Raw genomic sequence first — 20,769 nt, 5'->3', positions numbered from 1 at the left:
ACGCGGCGATTTCTTGTTAAGTTAAACTTGATTTCTGTTCGATTGCGACAGACTAAAAACCCCTTTCGTGCGATGGCAATAAGTGATGACGTCATCGCTTAAAAAGGGGTAATATTTCTAAACAAAAATGTCCCAAGTACCTAGTGTTGCACTATTTCCTGAAGCACCCAGCTTTAAAAGCCTGTTGAGATCCTGAACTACATCTTTGTTGGAAAACTCAGCTGGATGAAAATAAAAGAAGCGTCAAGGATATTGTTATTGGTAATAAATAAAATAAAAATGAGGTCCTAAAAAGCACTATTAGAAGGAACCAGGATTAGAAGTGTACATACTGATTTTTAATTAATTATTTTGCTGTAGAGGAGAGGATTGTCAAGCTAGGGCAAAACCCTGCACATGAGTGGAATGGAATGGAATCGAATCGAATCGAATCTAATCTAAACTAATCTAATCTAATCAAGCCCAGCCAAGCCTAGCCTAGTCTAGTCTTACCTTTCTTCCTTTCAGTTATAAGAATGTTACTTCGCTGAATCACTTCCTGCACTTTTGCTGCATCAGCACTTGTATCATGTTGTGGCAGTAAACATTCCTTTGGACCAAGTTGGACCAGCAAAGCCTGGAAATAAATGTCATCATTGTAACTTTTTATTGCAACAAAGTGGCCATAACACTACTTGCAAAGCCAAAACAGGGCTGGTTCACATGAGCGTGGCAAATGCAAACGCAAGCTCAAAATGAGAAAAAATGCCTGTGAACTAGCACAATGCAAACACAAGTGCAAGTGTAAGTATCATGCTATTGCAAATGCAAATGCAAGCATAAACAATCGAAGCGTGACTTATCCACCATCTTAAAAGACTCCAACTGCGACTGCATATCTTGCCTTCCTCATGTTTGCATTCTACAAGCTTGTGTTTGCACTTGCATTTGCACCGCAGGTGTGCCCCAGACTTTATTAAAAACACCCCTCACAGGTGTTTCAACTGAAAACACTGCAAGTAATCTACAACTGGTGTTAGGATAAATGTCTAGCTAGCATGTAGCAAACACTCAAAAACAGGTTATCAATACTATTGTTTATAAATGTTTTTGTATTCTAATTTAAAATATTAGGGTAAGTACAATTGGATAATTTTACAATCAGAAGTAAAACTCCTAAAGCAGGAGACGAAGCAGACAAATTAGTCAATTTTGAGATCTTCATACCTCTAGATTTGAAAACTGGTCATTATCCGCAAATTCACATACTCCAAGCTTTCTTGCTGCAGCATCTGCATACGAGGCACCTACAACCTTATAAACAATAATTAAGAATTTATGACATTGTTAGGATCCAATTCTGTGGCCACTGAATAGCAGTGGTTGCTCAGTGGGTTGTTAAACAAAGAGGCATAAGTCATGACTGTAAAATATACATGTACAGCTCTAGACCTTCTTTGTCTTATATTTTTTGGAAACCTTTTCACTGTGACAACCTAACAACACATGATAACACTTGTAAGATCTGCTATCAAATGCTGGTCTTTAATTATAAGGAAAGTGTAAGCTTTTTACTTCTAGATCTACAATCCTGGCCAAAAGTCCTTGGGAAAGTTGACAATATGCCATCTAGTGACAAACCCTTTTTGAACTGTCAATGCGAAGTCATTATTTTTAATTCTCCAACCCCCCCCCCCCCCTCTCACACCTCCAACTATTACTCCCAAGGCAATGTTAGAATATTGGGCCTGCCTGGATGGACGGTGGGTGGCAGTGTTCTCCTTATCAGGCGGTAACCGGTAAAATTTACCGCTTGTAACACGACTGTTTACCGCCTAGAATCGCTGAGATATCTTGTAAATTCAACAGGTAAATAACAAAGTAACACCACTTGTTTCACCTTCGTAGTCATGATTGAAAATATAAAATAACAGATTGAAAATAAACAGCGACAAATGTAATATTCATTTACGAATTTGTGCTAGTATTCAATATTCTTTATTTCCCTTCGCTTTCCGAATCTCTGAGGGCTGGTATCAAAGAAAGAACAAGTTTTGCACGATCAATTCTACAATGAAGCGGCAGCAATCCTTGCTGTCCTTCCACTTTGTCCATTGAAAATAAAAACAATCACAAAGAAAAAGAGGAAAAAATAATTCCAGAAGTGAGAAATATTACTTACATATAATAGTTCAGTTTTCAAAAACATGCAAAATGCAGAAAATAGTTGATTGCTTAGTTATGACGCGTGGTGAAGACAAAGGCAGCTTTCGATGTCAAATTCTTTTCATAAGTTCGTAAGTGTTTAAAACCAAAATCCAGATGACAGGTTAAAAGAAGCACTCAGAATACAACTTTGTAACAACGCTGTCGTGAATGCTGAATATTCGAAGCAAAGAAAAAAAGAGCTGCAGCAATTCGTAGCAAAGAGGAAACAGGACCGCCGATTTTTTAAGTAGTACGTCATGTAAGCGACAGCAAATGTATCTCCTTAAAACAACAGAAAATTTTATGCAATTTTTCTTAGGCTGTATAGCAGGCGAAAGAGGTCTGCAAGGCCATAATAAAGTTGTCATGAAATAAAATTCGACCAGCATTTGGACAACATTCTGTTTCATGTAGGTAAACTAAAAAAACGGCTGGGATTTACCGGAATTTCTTTACCGGTTTAAAAAGTTTTCTTACCTGTTGTGCTGAAAACTAGGGAGAACCCTGGGTGGTAAAGTGAAGATGGAGGTGAAGCATCCCAAGACTATTGCCACTGAGTCTACATGTTGTTTAATATCAGCCCAGATGAAAAAAAAAAATTCAGAGGCCTGCCATATTTGGACAGAGCAATACATTTCTACGATTCTGTTATGTAAATTACAGGATTAATGTAATAGCGAAGCGCACGAGTGACGTCACGACTCAGACAAGACTCAGAAAAACGAACCAAAATGGCGGACGATTTTTCTAATTAAACACTTTTATAAAACAAAAACTTTGCCTAGATTCCTTCTCTTTCTCTCAGAACACGCTGATGTTTTCTGAGCCTTGTGGGGGTTATATTCATTTCCATTCTATTTTTAGACCTCACGCACTTCGCTATTTCAGTTCAATTAACCATTTATTTAGACATGTATCCAAATAAACTGCATGCATATTTGTACGGGGTTTTAGGCTAGTGATAAAAAACAAGAAACTGATGAGTAATATACCCTTTGGCCATTCTCTGTTCCAAGCTTGATTGCCATGACAACTGCTGACACTGACATGTCATTGTTTCCAAAGAGAATGTCTTCAAATTGTTGCAAATTTCCAGGAGATGCCTAAATGGAATAAACATATATATATTACAGTAACCAAAAGCATTGCTTGGTGATTAAAGTTACTATATTATCAATTTTGATTTACATTGAATGTTTATTGCTGTGCATTTCTTTTTTTCAATAACAAGCAAACTCTGCTCAATCAACAGTTCCATTTACAGGTTCAAAAAGTCATGTCTGTGGGTTTTGATTGGTAAATTTCGATCCATTTTCCAATTGTTATTTTTTTTTTTAAGTTTGGTTGATTATCATTGTAGTCATGATTTGCAGCAGCAAAAAACACAACCATTATTTCAGGGTTTTGAACTTTTGATTTTGTGTTTTATTGTGCAGTTCCAAAAATTATCCATACCTCTCCTAAGTACGGAAGGGATCAGACCCCCCCTCCCACCCCTCTGGAAATTCCAATTAACTTCATACATTTCCTTAAAAGTTTTTGGTCTCTGGGACCCCTCAGCCCCAGGAATTTCTAATTAATACATTTACAAAAACAAAACAAACATTGAATAGATGTATAAATACGTAATACAGAATTAATAATTATATGATTTAAGTAAACTGTGAAAATTTTGTTTCAACTCTTGGATCATGTACCTTGGCAACAAGTTCCCAGGCTGATGTATTTTTTCCTCCTTTACTAGCACGGTACATTTCCACTCTGTACTGACGTACCAACAGCAGGTCTCGCACTGTACTCTCAAAATTCATTTTGCTTAAAATGACTGATGGAACCTTCTTCTCTCCTGAAAAGCAAGATAGCATGAAAATTACGGTGACAACTTTTATTAAATGATAGTACTTGTCATGAGTCAATGCCACTTCAGGGAATTTATAATTAACAGAACACAAACCTCAACTACAAGCAATTTCTACTCATCGTATAATCGCTTTCTCAATTTAAGTAGATACCCTTTTTAGCAAAAGGTTCCCTAGTTTTTACATCTCTTTTTTTGCCAGAGAATCACATACAAAATCCTTTTTGCGGAAACATTGATCTCTTGAGGCTTAGGAACAATGCTACAGTCCCCATGCCCCCTTGCTCAGCCGCCTAAGTATGTTCTCTTTCTAAGCCCCCTTCTGGAAGTTCAATTTTTTTTAATAACTCTCTCCTCTCTTTATTTATGAACAAGAACACAAAGTAATACACTTTTAAATAGAGCTTTAACTAACAATGGTATTTTACCAGCCATTCACCTCAAAACATACCTGTCCCAAGATATTTTATAACACTTGCAGTCTTAAAAACTTCCTTAGCAGCAAATGTTGCATCAGGGCCATGAACAGTGTAATAGTCCTATGGAACAGGGCAAGTGTATAAAAAACTGAGTCATTTTGGTCATAACTTAATTAGAAAAGCAATTAGCAGTTACTGTCTAGTCTGGATTCTATGGAATTCATTTCCTATACACATGTCATGTAAGATGATGTACAAAATGTAATTAATGTAAATCCTAACGTTGGGCATTCTGAGTCACAACACTCCACTGCATCCTGTAAGTGGTAGGCAGGAAGCTAAGTAAGGTGATTATGTTACTGAGCTCCAAAAATGTATTAGTTGAAGTAATCATTTTACGGGACTAGGAGTGTAAAATCAAAGGAATTTTTCGGGAAGTGGAGGGAGGGGGAAGGAGAGGTTCAGGAGAACAGTGGTCTAAAATTTGGCTTTAGTACACAAATTTGCCCTGCTTTAGAGTCCTTGCCCCCAGGTTTGCCGTAGTGCAACTATGAGAAGGGGTGAAATCTGTGGTCACACCTCCTAGCCACGTTAATGTGGGTGTTCCTTTGGGCAGGGTGGGCACCACCACCATCGTCACTGACACGGCACAAGTGACCGAACCAGCGTGATAGAAAGACTAGACCTTGGCTTCGCCATTGAGAGGTGACGCAAGCTAGACTGGTCAGGCAGGGGAGCCGTAATACCCCTAAGAGAAGAAAAACTCTGATTCCAAATCAGGTAGATGGAGCTTGAGGACGTGTGCAGCACTGCAGTTGTCTAAGGGAAGGAAAACCAACACCCTTCAGGTCAGGAGAGTGGGCATCAGACTAATCGACTGCAATTGGGAAACTGCAGCAGTTAATGTTAATCCTCCCTACCTCTATGCCAAATTTCCAGCACAATTCTGCTAACTCCAGGCTTGGCAGAGGGGGAGTGGGGTGGGGGGAGGGGGGTGGTGAATTCACATTGACAGGTGGATTCAAGGAAATCAAAAATTATAGGAGTTCCTGATGGTTTATGAACAATCCATGGTAATGACGACAACAGATTAGGCAAAAGCAAATTTAATTAAAGCTCTACTCTTTCATTTGTCTCGATTAATGTGATACTATTCACTAGGTGAGTATTATTATTTTTTATTCCATTTATGCTTATTCATTTACAGTAGACCTATTCAATTTAGCTTACAATTTTGGTTAAGTTAAGCGTATCAGACTTAATTCATTACTTTTTTGTATATTTCTTTAGATCATTGTCTAGATATGGACAATTTCAGTCTGATCATATAATTGCACACTCACCGAGCGATCAAAAACACGGAAAGTAGTCTCCGGTTTCTAAAGAAAAGAAAGAATAACAAGATGACATACAAATCTAATGAAAAGTCTCAAAGGTGACCTGCATGACAACTACATTCAGAGCAGATAAAGCTTACCTCAGGCAAAGAGCGATAAAATGCAAGAAAGCCTTGTTCTGCCGCTCCATCTGCAGAGGTGAAAAATAAATTTTCTCTATTCAATCGTTAAAATGGAATCAGATTTAGTCAATCGATATTATTAATTACCTAGAGAAAACTGTTGACAAGGTTGCACTGCCATGGTCGCCGATCACTCGTTCTTCTTGTCTTGCAGAAATCGAATATGGCGGTCAACCAAAATACACGTGAGGCACAAATTTGGCGCGCATCCGGGACCTTACCACCCGATGTGTATTTTCGTAAAATTTCGTCATGTGTTCGGAATCCGAAATCACTCGGCAAAGCAGGCAAAGGCCTGGGAACGGAACAAAATTCAAAATGTCGGCGGAAGAAGACACCGAGTTGAGGGATATGGTGGCCCAAACTTTAGAAAGTAAAGGTGTTCTGGGAAAAATCAGGGTGAGAAAACGTACTAGTTTAAATAACGTTTTTTGGTAGTTTAAAATTGTGATAATCAATTAATCTTTACACGTCGCTTACTCGATTTTATTTCGTTTTTATGACGCGAGCTGCCATTGAAACTTACGATGTCGATTGGTTTGTTTTGAAAATTTTCTTTGTTGGTGTTGCTTCTAGATGATTTTAAGGCTTTGAATTATTGTTATTTTACATGCAAAGAAATGGGCCTTTTTATTTTTTTTCGCAGTTTTCATTCAGTAAAAAGATATGATAGCAAAATTTAAGTCTTATCGGTGAAATTGAAATAAATTTTTGCTGTTACTTGCTACATTTTTTTCGCATGAATAACGCTTAAATAGCGGAATTACAACTCATTTTTTTTTTTCAATTATCACTTCAGAATGCTGTTTAATTTTTAATCTTTTTAATGGAAAAACATATTAGCTCATATTGTACTGACGAAATTTCAATCTTAAAGGTCGTCAGCGCAGAAGGCTGCAACATGATAAAAAGCAAATTTTAATTTTTTTAAGAAACCAGAGATTTGGTTTATAGCTTACAGTAACTGTATTTTGTTGATAAAAAGCTTTTAGGCAAACATGGTGGTGAGTGTTTTTGGTATAGCAACTTGCTGTAAAATGATTCATTCAAAAATTTGTTTTCTGAAAAGTCACAATCTAAACTTCCCGACGATTTCAATCAATGAAAATCAATCATTGATTTCAATCAATATAATCAATATTAATCAATAGTAATCAATTGATTGATATTGATTAATTTACATAATCAATAAAAATCGAAAATCACTCACCGAGCCGTCTTAATTTCATTGATTTTCATTGATTTTAATTGATAATCAATAGCTGATTGTGCAACAGTTAAAACCCGGCTACAGAGGCATTTGCTTGATTTAACGCGTTTCCCGGCGTGTTTGCAAACACACTGAAACACATCATCGGCGCCATGTCTGTGAAGATTTCTATTTCTTGTGTAGTCGATTTTATTAAATTGTTAAATTTTATTAAATTGTTTCTGTTTGATTGCACTGATCTATCTAGAATTGAGAAAACGAAACAATATTGAAGTCTAGTTCGAGTAACGCTATTGTTAATGTCATATAAACGAACACACCGACTAAAATGCATGTTTGAAATAGTTGTCAATACATGTCAATAGGATGATACAGCAAAGAAATGAATATAATAAAAAGTTACTGTTAATTATTACTGTTGTTTCTGTGGTACTTTACTTCAGTAATCGGATATCAGAAATAAAATTGGGTCTCTGTCCTCGTCCGTGAGATTTATTAAAAAAAATAAATAAAAATAAAACCGATTTAGGTTTTCAATAGAAATCAATGACAATCAATGGCAATCAATGAAAATCAATGAAAATCGAAAATCACTCAACATTGCGGCTTTGATTTTAATTGATTATCAATATCAATCAATATCAATCAATTGATTATTATTGATAACTATTGATTTTATTGATTATTGATACTCATTGATTGGAATCGTCGGGTAAACTTGTATTTGAAAATAAAGACTTTTTGCCTATCCGAACAATGTATAATGTTGTGGTTCAATTTTACCCTTTGTACAATAGCAATCTGATATTTTCCTTTGTTCTGGTATGCTGTATTTTAATAAATGATACACAATCAAAAACATAGGAAAATACCAGATTATACCAAGGTTAAAATTGAACCACAACCTAAACATCCTCTTTGACTAGGGGTACCAGCTTTTACATGTTACAAGTTATAAGTTGCCTGAGATCATAGTATGATTTGCAAAGGCCATCCAAAAACTAATAAAAGGTTATGTTGGTGACCCAAACATACCCCAGAGTCACTCATCATTTATTATGTTTAATAGGCACAGCTAAGAGCAAGTGTTTTTCTAGCGCTAGAGGAACAAGAAGGATCTGAGGTTTGTTTGACATAATTATATTGCTGCCTAGGCTAGGGTATCTAATCGAACATCCGAAATCAAACCCAATCAAACACTAACTGTTCAATTGGGTTCGGTAATTGAACATAATCGAACTCATATCTGCTTGGTTCCTTGTATAAAGAAAAGTCACAGACATTTTTAACTGATTTCAAGAAAGCGGTACAGAATAAAATTACCGTATTTATTCGTTTAGGCGCCCTGGGCGCTTATTAAATTTTTGGACCTTGAGAGTGGGCGCTTATTCGAGGTGGGCGCTAATTCGAGGCTGGGCGCTTATTAATTTTTCACCATTTTTAGCAAGTAGTACGCTTATTTTACAAGAAAAAAGTAAAAATTAACATATCGTTAAGATGTCCAAAAGCCGAATTTTTACTGATCCTTGAAAGTTTCTGTAAATTATGGAGAAAGCTTGGTCTCCGGGGTAGTCTCTTGGTAGTACTTAGTCAATTTCACACCACTCATTTTACTCCTTTCGTGCATGTCAATTTTTTTAGGGGGTTGGGGTGGGCGCTTATTCGAGGCTGGGCGCTTATTAACTTTTCCTACCTACAGGGTGGGCGCTTATTCGAGGTGGGTGCTTATTTGAGGTTGGGCGCTTAATCGAATAAATGCGGTAGTTTTATTCAGAAAGTATGATAACTGATCATCATAAGGGTTCCATAGTTTAAGCTTGTTACAGTTGCAGTACAATTGAACAACGTTTTGTTGCTGTATAAATGTCTGCCTTCCTCTTTGTGTCGATAAAACATGTGTCAGTGACTTTTTGTCTGAGAGCCCGCTTAATACGGACAACCCAATAATACGGACACTATGGCATGTCCCCTTGGTGTCCGTATTAATGGGGTTCCACTGTATCACAGAATTCGGTATAAAGGGGCTCATTGTGTTGGAGTTATGTACATTGTACTTTATTTATAAAATTTATTTTTATTTTCAGGGGAAAATCCCACTTGTGAATCCTGACTTGAAGAAGTTTTTAAGCACAAGTGAAGGTGAGAAATCTTATTTTGTTTATTGTAAAAAAATAAAAAAGAAACAAAATTTGCAAAAAGAAATTGTGGTAGCACTGGTTAGCAAAAATATCTTAGTTATACTGTCATGGACTTTGATTTTTTTATGTTACATCCTTTGTGTTCTTCAGGTCGACTTGTTACAGGATTAGTGAGAGAATTCCTGGAATACTTTGATCTTGATTTCTCCATTGCTGTCTTTGACCCAGAGACTAATTTTGTAAGTCCAAGATTCTTACCTATTATTACAAATTAATTTTTGTCATTACATATAATTGTAAGGAATCGATGTAAACAAAGATAAATCGGTACCCAAGGCAAGATTTGTGAACCCAACCATGGATGCATTAGCCTGGGAGCACGCTCTCTATTTGGGGGCAACGTGAATTGAACTCTTTGAGCGCCAAAGGCGTGATCCGCAAGTGTGGAAGGCGCGAGTCGTTGAGCGAAGCGAACTGCTGGGCAGACAAAACACGTAGGAGAATAAAGCAGCTTTACAAATGCCATTTGCAGAGTGATGCTCATTTGATTTTTTCAGGCACACGAATCGCACACATGGCTAGACAAAGTAGACAACATTGCGAATTGTTTTTCAATTTGTTCGTACATGTACATCTGACATTTGTCCGTGGCTCCCATCGCGATTTGATGCTTCAAATAAATTTTCTGTTGGCATGTGACCCGATTTACCAGTTCCACATTTTACCAAAAATCTACACTTACAGATACCGCAACATTCACTTGCTTTGTTTACAACTTTTTTCAAAATGAACGCGCAAACGTTTGATCAATCTTTGAATTGAAGAGCCATCGATATATTCACACCGGAAGCGCAGCGAGTTGTCAACAAGTTGCATCATCTCGAGGGGCCGGATTTGAAATTCAATGGCTTGCGTTCAGTCTCTCCCTTCGTTGGCTCGCTTTCGCCCACGCACTCGCGCCTTTGGCACTCGCTGGATCACGCCTTCGGCACTCGAGGAGTTCAATAAATATTCACGTTGCCCCTGAATAGAGAGCCTGCGTTGAGGAGTTCAATATTCATGTTGCCCCTGAATGGAGAGCCTGCTCGCAGGCTATGGATGCATATAAAACAAGAGCTCTTAGAGCTTACAACTGCGCTGGTCTCGTGAGCACTTTAGGGGAGCCATGTGGGGGGAACAAAAAATGCACCCCCCCCCCCTTATCCCCATTACCTGCGTCAAACAATGTTGCGACTGACAAACAAGATGGTAAGGAAACACCTTGCGTGACATTTCATGGTTGACTAGGTCCATCCGAAATTAAATATTTTTCTTATATGCTAATGGTGGCCAATTTAATTCCCACGATCCTCATCCGTGAAACAAAAAAATCTTTTAAATCAGCATTCAACGCCAGCACATTCCAGGACACAAACATAATGTAAATAAATGTAAATTCTTGCCCGCTAAAGCATATTTTTTTAAAGCATGAAATTCTAGTATTTTCTTCGATTCAAACGCTTCAAAATACTTCACACTGAATTTTTTAAGTTAAGACCAAAGGATTCGCAAAGGTTTCAAAGGTGGCTGGATAGCTTTGAAAAATTACGTGACTCGAGATCTAGCCGGTCGAAAGTGAAACTTGTCATGTCAGCACATTCTTTTCCACCAACGTACTGGTATTTATTCATAGATTTTGGCCCGCTAAATTATATTTCTCTTTGAAGGCGTGGAAATTTAGTATTTTCCATGAACCAAACGCTTCAAAATCGAATAGTTCACACTAAACACACTTTATAATGTTATCGATTTGTAGCTTCTAAACATCGCGTGACTTCAAGCTCGACCGAGCGGAGGTCTGGGTCTGGTCACCAACAAAACGAAAAATAATAATAATAAACCCCGTGCAGAGCAAGAACTGCGCAGCGCAGTTAAAAATAGTTTACTAGTTTATTTTCATTTAATACTTAATGACTGTTTGACAATTTCAGAGTGACAAATATCCTGGAAGGAACAACCTTGCAAGAGAGCTGAAGCTGAATGATATTGATAGCACAGCTCGCAGTCCATTACTGGCCGAAGTTGTGAAGCGATTGAAATCACCTAGCACCAGTGGAGAGGTAAAAAAAAGATGGGTCACAAATAGGATATTAAACAAAATCACCAACTTTGAATTTAAATTATAATTATTTTCTTGAATGATTCACTTGTCATTATTTTGTGCCGCTGTAAAGTTATTTAAACATAGTATAAGGCGCATGAGGCACATAGTGTTTCACCAACAGTATGAGTAAGATAGTCTTCTTATAGTATGTTTTTGGTAAATGCAATAAAACTTGTTGTTTCCTTTCAAATATGAAAGATCTCAAAAGAGGCAGTCTTGACATCACCAAGACACAGTGCCCCAGATAGCCCAAGGAGCACAAGCCCCCCTAACTCAAACAAGGTACATGTAGACTGTACAAGAAAGACTACTAAATAAACATAGTTCTTAGTCCTATACAGTGTCAAATAAAAAAAAAAATATTATATCCCATGGAGCAATTAAGATTTATTTTTACTGTCTTTTTGCATTTTCAAACAGACCTGTAGGTACATTGTATACCGGTATTTCTTTTAACTTGTTCCTCTTTTGCAAGTTTAGGAAACTAGTGTTTAATTTTTGCGCGCTTGCCATTAGTCAGAATTGGCCAGCTGACCCGATGGTTTTGAATGTGAAATGGGCCTTTTCCATGAGGTCTTCCCATAAATCCACCACAACAGTATAAATTATAATATTTTATGCATTGACTGATTTTACGGTGCAAATCTGACTAACAACGGAATTCTGTCCTTGAATATACCGGTCTGACCAGTCATGGCTGGCCAGTCATTTCACGCTGCAATTACAAGAGTTATAACTAAGGCACTTGCTGGATTTCATTATATATTTTTATTTTGTTTTGTTTTGTTTTTTTTCAGTGTAATTTCAATCCATAAATTAATTTTTATTTGTTTTCCTTTTATTAAAAATATGGTTTTTAATCTACCAGTACCGGTAATTCAAAAATACTGAATAAGAAAAATTTAAAAAGAAAATTTGAAAAAATTTAAAATATGAATATTACTTTCAGTAATTGATTTGGTAAGAAAAATAACTGTTAAAGCGTTCTTTGTTGAAGGTTGATGAAGGCGATGGTGGACTACTTAGTTCGGACATTGAGAGTGATGATAGTCTGGTAAAATCATAAACTATTGATTTAGAAATAAAATGTCACCTAAGCTATGTAACAATTTATGCCGCCAGCTGTAATGCTTATAAATCAATGTTAAATTTAACAGTTGCTGCCTATGCACTTGAAGATTTCAATAAAATTAATATTATAATGATGACAAAACTTGTTTAATGATTATCAATGTGCATGCAGCAGTTACTAAACTAAGATAAATAAAATTTTAAAGTTAAATATAAACATCTTCCTTTAAAAAATAATTTATAATTTCATCATGATCTTATAAAAATGTTAAAAATACCAAAAAAAAAAAAAAAAGGTTAAGGACTTCTGTAATTGTGCTGGTTGCACCTTGGTAATTTGTATGAAAGATAACATAACAGTAAATTTGCTATATGGTACAACTCTGTAAAAGAAGGAAAGGCTCCCTTAATTTAAAAACTAAAATTATAATTATTTATATTCATACCATGAGTTAAAAGCAATTTCCTTAAGAAATTTTGCTTTACAACAAAATCACTGCAAATTTCAGATAAATCCTTGAAAGTCTTGCTTAGAAACGCGAGTAATTCTTTTCTTGAACAGCATGAGCACATCAGTCATTATTTCAATATTGTCAATAAGCAATGAATTTTTGACTGACAGCCTTCAAGTCCAAGACCAAGCAAGATTCCACAAAGAGTTAGAGATGATAGGTCCCTCAAATCTGACAAAAGCCAAGACTCATTCCTTGAAAAACTAAACTCTAGCAAAGAGCATAACTCACTGTCAGATTCAAGAAAGGACAAGAGCGGGAAAAGGTATTGTATAGTGTCAGTATCAGTTGTGAATACTGCATGTTGTTGACTGTGACAACACTAAAAGAAAGGCTGTTAATTTTCAACTCTAGTCAAATTCGTTATATATGGACTTTGATTAGAAAAACATCATAACCTAGTATTATAGGCACGCAATGCGTGCAGTGGGTGAGAGGGTGCAGGGATTTTAGTAGCTATAGATCTTAAAAATGTTCGGGTTGTAGCCAGGCATGTTAAAAATTCGAATTAATAAGTTGACACTGTCTAAAAATATTGTTTTGGGACGTTTCAGTCACTACTTTGCACCTTTTGTAGACCTATAGTACGAGATAAGGTGAATATAACCTATGTATAATATATATATGCATGCATTGATCAAATTTCTCCATAGGGCGGTTTTTACTCAAATGTCAATAGTAATAATTTGTGTTTGCTTTGGATTGTGCATTACTTCACTTAAAACACTTTGGTTTTGGTTTAACAAGTGCACAGTTGCAAACTTCTCTGTCTTTTCTATTCATAGTGGAGTTTTTGAGGTCAAAAAAGTTTAAAATTTGCGACGCAATACTTTACTGCTCTGTGTGTATGCTTTTATTTATATATTGCTATAATTATAAGTATTTATGTATTCAATGACTATAATTGTTATGTATAAACTGGTATATTGTTGATCATTGTCATAATATCAAAACAGAAGCCCAGATGTAACCATTGGCAGTGATGATGAAGAAGATATTTTTGGTGATTTCCCGTTAAAAACAAAGTGAGTTGTAAATATTGTGGTTACAGAGAAATGTGTGAAAGTCAGAAAGTTGGGTCACCATTGTTGTACATTTTTCTTGCAGAGACAATGAGAAAAAGGGATTACCAACAGAAACAGGTAAAAAAAATGAAGTTTAGTTATTGGGAAATGTACATTTACACTGTACTTTTGAACTTTGTTGGTATGTGAGCAGGGTTCCAGATACGTTTCAAAGACAAGGTGTCATTAAAGGTTTTTAACGGGTCAGTTGTTATGCGCCTCACCAAATCATCAGGAACTTGTTTTCTAGTATTTCATTTGTCTGGTCAGGTAGCCTACCTTGTCGGGTGTTTGACCTGAGACCCTTCTCTTATCTAGAACATTGACGGCAACCCCTCTCTTATCTTGAAAACCCAAATTCAGGTGCTGTTTTTTCATGCCAACTTTCGCACTTGGAAAAAAGAGAACCTAATCACTAAATCTGATCGTATAAGTTAGATTTCAGTGATTTGAAAACATGTTAGTTTATTTTTAACTTCACAATATTGACCCCATATCAAATGCTGATAGTAATGTTTTTTTTTTTTTTTTTAAGCATCTAATAAGTCTGCTGGTGGGCTTTCATCTCTTAAGGGTGCTCCGTCTCTTGGCAACAGTGGGTTAGGCTCATTAAAAGGAGTGCCACCATTACCAGGAATGAATAATAATAATAACAGAGGTTAGTGTTGTAAGAAACATCTAAACGAGGTAAACTAAAGTCAGTCAGTGGCAGGACTCAAGCCAGGACTTAGCTCAGGACTTGAGCTCACAAATGGAGCTCAGTCAGAACTATTGTTAGTTTTTAAGCTCTTGTCCTGGCTTAAATCCTGGCTTGAGTCCTGACTCCGTATTTAGGTATCCTTCACCTAAACTGAATTTTATGCAGCTCGTTTAGTTTTCAGCTAGCTAAGAGTATGTTTTTTTTTACAGAGCCTACTAAATCACCTAACTGGCAGGACCTCGCTGATATCGATAGCAAGATTAGTAAACTAGGATTTGGTAAGTCAAAAACCTGTCAGTGTGAATAAAAGGACTTCTCTCTCTTCCCGCCTCAGTTCTTCCTCTGCTCATCCATACCGATGACGTAACTCTTCAGGGAGGTGTGTGGTGTCTCTGATTGGCTGTTTCTTGCACGCAGGAATTCAAAACCAAACAACCACCAATCAGAGACACCTGACTGATCTCTGTAGAGCTACGTCATCAGTATGGAATTTTTCAGGTCGATTCTCGGACATCGCTCGAGTGGGGAAGAGTTTTGCGTGCATAGAAAGATGCCAACGTCTGTTTGCTTTCAGACTACAGTCAACTCTCGTTATAGCGGACACGCTCGGGACGTCGTTTAGTGTCCGTAATAGCGGAGTGTGAGAAAAACGAGTGCCGTTAAATAATATAGACTGTGACGAGCTTATCAACAGTAGTGAAACTACTCAGTAGTCGTTGGGTTGAGGGTTTGAGGTCTTGGTCTCTTCAAAGGAGTAGTCTAAAGAAAAGGTTGCAAGCTGAAGTGAAAAAGCAAAGTCTGTTCTACAGCTACTGAAGCATTTGAATGGATGCAAAAATAAATATTCCAGAAGACTTCTGAAGTGTGTTTGACAAAAAGTATGCAACAGTCAGGGTTGGAAACTAAAATTTCGGAGCACTCGCCATCTGGGCGAGTAACCTTCAAATTGCACTCGCCCAGATCAATTTTCACTCGCCCAGTCTCCTCCATTTAAGAAAGGAAAATTTAGCCCCTCACCCCCCACAAAAAATTGAAATATATATCTTAAATTTTAAATCACGTTCGATACTCATCGTGCCACCGTCAGTGGTCAATCGCGATACAGACTGCGCAATCTATTTTTTTTTTTTCAATGAAAATCGCCAAAAATAGACGTTAATCCTTAATAAACCATGAGCACGCTTACTTCAAAAGTTGAAACGCAGTTTTTAATTTGAAACGTCTTCCCAAATGCAAAATTGTTCAGAAAAAGAGGCAAGAAAATCGGGAAATAGTGATCTTGCCGCATTTCGCGGCTCGGTAGACGAGTTAGTGTGTTTATGTCCAGAGGGTTACTTTGTAAAGGTACGTCCATCATGTAACAATCACTAAAAGGAAGCCATTTTTGTCTGTTTACGAACTCAAACGCAGCTTTGTTTGAGATTTCAAAATGTTGGTAGGCTATTGGCTTGTGGACAGTGTGGATTAATTCGAAGTGAAAAGTAACCCTTACGCTTTTTTTAAACATTTAATACTAGTAATACTGGATATGAAAATCGTACTCGCCAAACCGGGCGAGTGATCCGTGATTTGCTCGCCCGACAGTTTTCACACTCGCCTGGGCGAGTGGGCGAGCGCTAATTTCCAACCCTGCAACAGACTGCAATTTTCCGTAATAATGTTATGTGCGAAGTTCTAATGTTGTGTTATCGAGAGCCAAAACAATAAAATTGTTCTTTTGGTACCGCGAAAGTGTCCGTAATTCCGTAATAGCGAGAGTCCGTAATAGCGGGAGTCATTTCTAGTAACACCTCTGTAACTTTCGCCGGGGATCTGGATTTTGTCCGTAATAACAAGTGTCCGTAATAGCGGGGTGTCCTCAAGGCGAGAGTTGACTGTATATAATTTCTAGATAACTTGTTTCTTCCCTTCTATGAATTTCAACTGTCTTCTCTGGTTGTCTGAAATTCAGGTTTTTTCTTCCCTTGCTTGACTTGCTGTTGTACCAGGGGACAAACAAGCGTTCTTTATTCAGACCGTTTTAAGATCGTCCTTCTCTATCCCCTTATAATGTGTTCACTTGTTGCATTTGTCAGATATCCCAGATGAAGAGAAAAATGGCGAAGCAAACGATTACAATGATGACTACGAGGACGACTTTAATCCGACAAGGTGCAGCTTGTTTTTTTTTTTTTTTCAATTTTTTTTTTGCGTCTTTTTAATAACTCGGACTAAAACCCAGAAAAACCCTCATACGGTCTGCAAATGAACAGAAAAAATAACATTGAGTGTGGACTATTCTACACCGTGAGAAAGCCTAACCGGAGTGTATAAATGATTGCTTTTTACATGTGTCTTTTTAACAGTGACATGAGCATTCCAGAGGACATTGAGGAGCAGCTGTCAATCAGCAGTTTCCATAGTGGCAGCGGCAAGGTTTGTTGTTTTCATTTAAAGTCACGTGCAGTGACGTGTAAGTGTTTCAAGGTGAACCAATCTTGTACAAATAATGTAATTATCGTTTGCCCTTCTTTCCTTTGAGTCGTGCGTAACAAGCATCATTTTACTCCTATTCCCATCTCCGAAAATTCGCTAAACCAGCAGTGTTTGGCAAGGATGGTATCAATTTCCCTGTACGTTTCAAAGCTGAATCGCACCGAGGCAAATAGAAAAGATCAAAGTTTATTCAGAGCAGCCCGGCTTTAGATAACTTTATTGTGGGTTTTCGCAAGACTCGTGCAGACTGTTTACAGCCCTTTATTTTCTCGTACTTTTCTTTGACCGTTGAACGCGAGAAGAGAATCGTGAGACCGCGAACAACATCTTCTCTTTGAATGATTATGTTTACATTTCTCGAAATAAAATTTAAAAAAGTCCGTCGTCTCCTTGAGTTGAGGGAAGAGAGATGACTGTCGTTCCAGACTATTCTTGCGTTCACAACATGAACATGAAAATACCCACTTATATGTAAAAGGTAGTAGGCGCTGGACTCCGGATCGAGCGGTCCGGGTTCGATCCCTGGCTGGGGTCATTGTGTTGTGTTCTTGGGCAAGACACTTTAGTCTCACAGTGCCTCTTTTTGCACAGGTGTATAAAATAAAATGAGTACTGGCGAGTTTAATGCTGGGGTGGAGGGGGGGGGGGGGGTTAACCCAGCGAAAGACTAGCATCCCATCCAGCGGGGAGTAGAAGGGGGGAGTAGAATACTCCTAGTCGCTTTAAGCTTCCATAGTTGGTAGAGAGACCAGCTATGATGCTACTTAAACCGGGATAAGCTCCGGGCGGATGGACCACTAGGCTCGAACGCAGACTTTTTGACCTATACATAGAAAGCGCAGACGACAGATCGGTGTTTCTCGTTGTTGTTGTTGTTGTTTTGTGGTTTACGGGAATCAGACTATTTATTCACTTGCTATTGTCTTTATTTTTTACGCTGAAACTTTCTACTCTCTCTTTTGACAGCTGGATGATCTTCTCACCACAGACCGGACAGTGTCGCAGGCCAGTGGCGGAGATCTCGACTTTTCAGAGGATATTTTGAACTTGTGAGAAACAGTCTCAAGACGTGGCCATTTTGTGGCATGGCTTAGATTGCGTTTAGTGTTTTGTATATATTATTTACCTAACTGAGTATTTTAACCGTAAATAACCAGACTCCAACTGAAGGCTGGTTTTCCATATCATTGCTGGCGATCGGTAGAGTTACTTGAAGTGTGTGTTAACTTTTGGCATGCACGCACCAGCTAAAAGCTAAATGTACTTTGATGCTCTTTTTCCTTTTGTGATTTGCGAATTTTAATTATGTATTACGAAACAAGGCTCTACAGTTGAAATCGAAATTGATTTACACTTTAACTCAGTTGAACCCAGATATAACGAAGTCCCTGGTATATTCTTCAGCCTGGCCATAGTAACTAACAGTGACATATATTGGAACATATATAGAGCAGTTTTCACTTGAGTGTCGAAAGTTAATTGCGTTTGCTTTGTTTTTGCATTGCTACGCTTAGTGATTGGTTTAAAACTCTCGCGCCACTTTCTTAGCCAATCAGAAGTAAAACCAAAACCAATCATGACTCGCGCGCGCACGATTTCCCGCGCTTCGTGCCGGCTACATGTATTTGCTTTGAGTTTTGATTGGTTCACTGAATTGTCTGTGTTTTTTGTGATTGGCTAGAGTAATTACTTTGGTTTTGGTTTTTACGACACTCAATTGAAAACTGCTCTAGCCCAGGTATAACAATTGCCCGTTATATAACGAACATATTTTCTTAGTCCGATGATACTTCGTTATATCGGTGAATCAGGTATTTCACTGACCGTATGAGAGCTATTCTCATGACTGGCTAGTTTGTTTCGTTGCTTGTCCCTTCAAACCTAACTGTTCTTTTAAAAACACGTACAAGAAACTTCAGTTATCATCTGTGAAACTTGTGCGTCCGGTAGCAGTTCTCGCAAGATCTCCCATGAACAACTCACTACCCTTCGAAAGAACAACAAACAGGAGGAACTATGCCCCTTCCTTTTTTTTTATAAGAATACAGTTTTTCCGACCCAGGCTGAATATTTTTATGAAAATTCTTAGAAAATACCGTTTGACATTTCCGTTTTAGCAAGTATTGGGTAATCAATTACAAGTGTTTGGTGTCCAGATCTGTATCGTGTTACATTGTGCATGTGTTCCATCGTTTTTCGTTGCAGCCAGCAAGATCAAGACGTCGCGTCGGATAGCATTTAGCCGTTTGGCTTTAAACAAAGCATTCCTCACAGAGATACAATGATGCAATGAAGAAAATGAAAACACCTCATTATGTTTCAACTAAAAATATATTTAATTGTATTGTATTTACAAATTTTCAACTCAAAATTATATTCTTTTCAAAATCTCAGCCTCGGGTTTATTCTTATGATATTCTTAAAAAAATCGCAAATTTCAGCTTCGATATTCTTATAAACTAGATTCTTATAAAATAAAAATAGTGTAGCCCCAAAACAATAGTAACTGCCGCAGCAGAGGACCAGTAGAGTTACAAACTTACGAGAGCAGTTACACTGGAACTTATCAGTACATACAATGTACGAAGGTGTTGATATCAGGAGACATTTAATATATTCTTGGAGACACTTTAATCGTGTAACCATTTAAGAGGTATTGTCAATACCGTAGAATTCCGGTTATAAGCCCTGGGCTTATACAACTTCGTAAGGGGTTTTGGGTGGGCTTATAAGCGGAGGGGCTTATATCCGGGAGGGCTTATAAGCGGAATGAAAAAAACGTTTCAAAACGAGCCACGGGAGTGTTGATGACAATACGTTTTTAAGTTAAAAGCACATAATAAAGCAACATTTAGCCTTATTCAGTACTGTCATCTGGTAGAGGGGGGCTTATATCCGGGGGGGGCTTATAACCGGATGTATTTTTTGTTTTCAGGATGATGGGCCTATAACCGGGGGGGCTTATAAGCGGGGGGGCTTATAACCGGAATTCTACGGTATTTGTCTAGCCCAAAATGTTGATTACTTCAAAACAGTTTCGTGGCATTGATATCATGATTTATATCAATTTCTGGAATTGTAACTGAGGAAAGGTTCAGGAAGTTTTTCAACCTCAAATCAGCGTACAATTTTTTTGATATTTTTGCATTTAATTTATTTACGAAAAAGGTATTTTATTATGTATAAAGTACCTGTGTATTGTACAATGTAGTATGTATAGACGCGAGTGATATGTCCCAAGAAAAGGGACTTTTATGCGATGAAATAAAGCAATTTTATTAAAAGAACGCTTGCAGTCTTTGGGTTGGCAGAATTCCTCCAGTCCTCCACTACCTCTTATTTGTGACTTAATTGACCACCCCTGCAACTCTGGAACCGTTTTTCTCCTAGCCTGCAGCGAGCAGGCTCTCTCTTCGGGGCTTCGGCTGCAACGACGCGAGCGCCGAAGCCGCGAGTTTCGCGCGGATTCGCTT

The 20,769-nt window shown here is 37.6% G+C and overlaps 2 protein-coding genes and 1 long non-coding RNA gene across 4 annotated transcripts in view; 2 read left to right on the top strand and 1 right to left on the bottom strand.

Annotated features, from left to right (window-relative positions):
* The window catches only part of LOC144658463 (DNA mismatch repair protein Msh2-like), a 47,519-nt gene extending 41,353 nt beyond the window's left edge, over positions 1–6,166 (bottom strand). The window contains exons 1-9 of the mRNA XM_078518871.1: positions 6,071–6,166; positions 5,942–5,991; positions 5,808–5,843; positions 4,497–4,584; positions 3,885–4,033; positions 3,180–3,290; positions 1,207–1,293; positions 493–616; positions 141–221 (exon numbers count right to left, since the gene is read on the bottom strand). Coding sequence (XP_078374997.1) covers positions 141–221; positions 493–616; positions 1,207–1,293; positions 3,180–3,290; positions 3,885–4,033; positions 4,497–4,584; positions 5,808–5,843; positions 5,942–5,991; positions 6,071–6,104 — 760 coding nt within the window. The 5' untranslated portion in view covers positions 6,105–6,166. The remainder of the gene's footprint in view (positions 1–140; positions 222–492; positions 617–1,206; positions 1,294–3,179; positions 3,291–3,884; positions 4,034–4,496; positions 4,585–5,807; positions 5,844–5,941; positions 5,992–6,070) is intronic.
* LOC144658517 (uncharacterized) overlaps positions 1–20,769 on the top strand; it is a 108,499-nt gene that overhangs the window by 1,997 nt on the left and 85,733 nt on the right. The gene's annotated exons all lie outside the window — the stretch shown is intronic.
* On the top strand, positions 6,263–19,689 carry LOC144658486 (centrosomal protein 43-like). Of its 2 annotated transcripts, XM_078518905.1 has the most exons (16): positions 6,263–6,382; positions 8,263–8,316; positions 9,278–9,332; positions 9,482–9,570; positions 11,302–11,430; positions 11,673–11,756; positions 12,472–12,528; positions 13,168–13,322; positions 14,014–14,082; positions 14,165–14,199; positions 14,657–14,779; positions 15,031–15,099; positions 16,897–16,972; positions 17,167–17,236; positions 18,263–18,345; positions 19,502–19,689. In XM_078518905.1, the coding sequence occupies exons 1-16, from the start codon at positions 6,302–6,304 to the stop codon at positions 19,536–19,538; spliced, it is 1,266 nt and encodes a 421-aa protein (XP_078375031.1). In that variant the 5' UTR covers positions 6,263–6,301; the 3' UTR covers positions 19,539–19,689. The 2 variants fall into 2 exon arrangements, with proteins under 2 accessions (XP_078375031.1, XP_078375032.1); XM_078518906.1 differs by lacking the exon at positions 12,472–12,528 and having other exon boundaries at positions 6,264–6,382.

Source organism: Oculina patagonica, chromosome 6 (genome assembly GCF_052425735.1).
Source record: "Oculina patagonica isolate OP01 chromosome 6, crgOcupat, whole genome shotgun sequence".
NCBI classification, from domain to species: Eukaryota; Metazoa; Cnidaria; class Anthozoa; order Scleractinia; family Oculinidae; genus Oculina; species Oculina patagonica.
Note: the sequence above shows the minus strand (reverse complement) of the source record. Positions and strands in the feature narration are given on the sequence as shown.

Bases quoted from the DNA above. Each gene is read 5' to 3' on its own strand.
- LOC144658486 (XM_078518905.1), top strand. From the start codon at position 6,302: ATGTCGGCGGAAGAAGACACCGAGTTGAGGGATATGGTGGCCCAAACT. The intron at 13,323-14,013 runs GTATTGTATAGT...ATATCAAAACAG, and splicing joins AAGGACAAGAGCGGGAAAAG to AAGCCCAGATGTAACCATTG. The intron at 14,200-14,656 runs GTAAAAAAAATG...TTTTTTTTTAAG, and splicing joins GGGATTACCAACAGAAACAG to CATCTAATAAGTCTGCTGGT.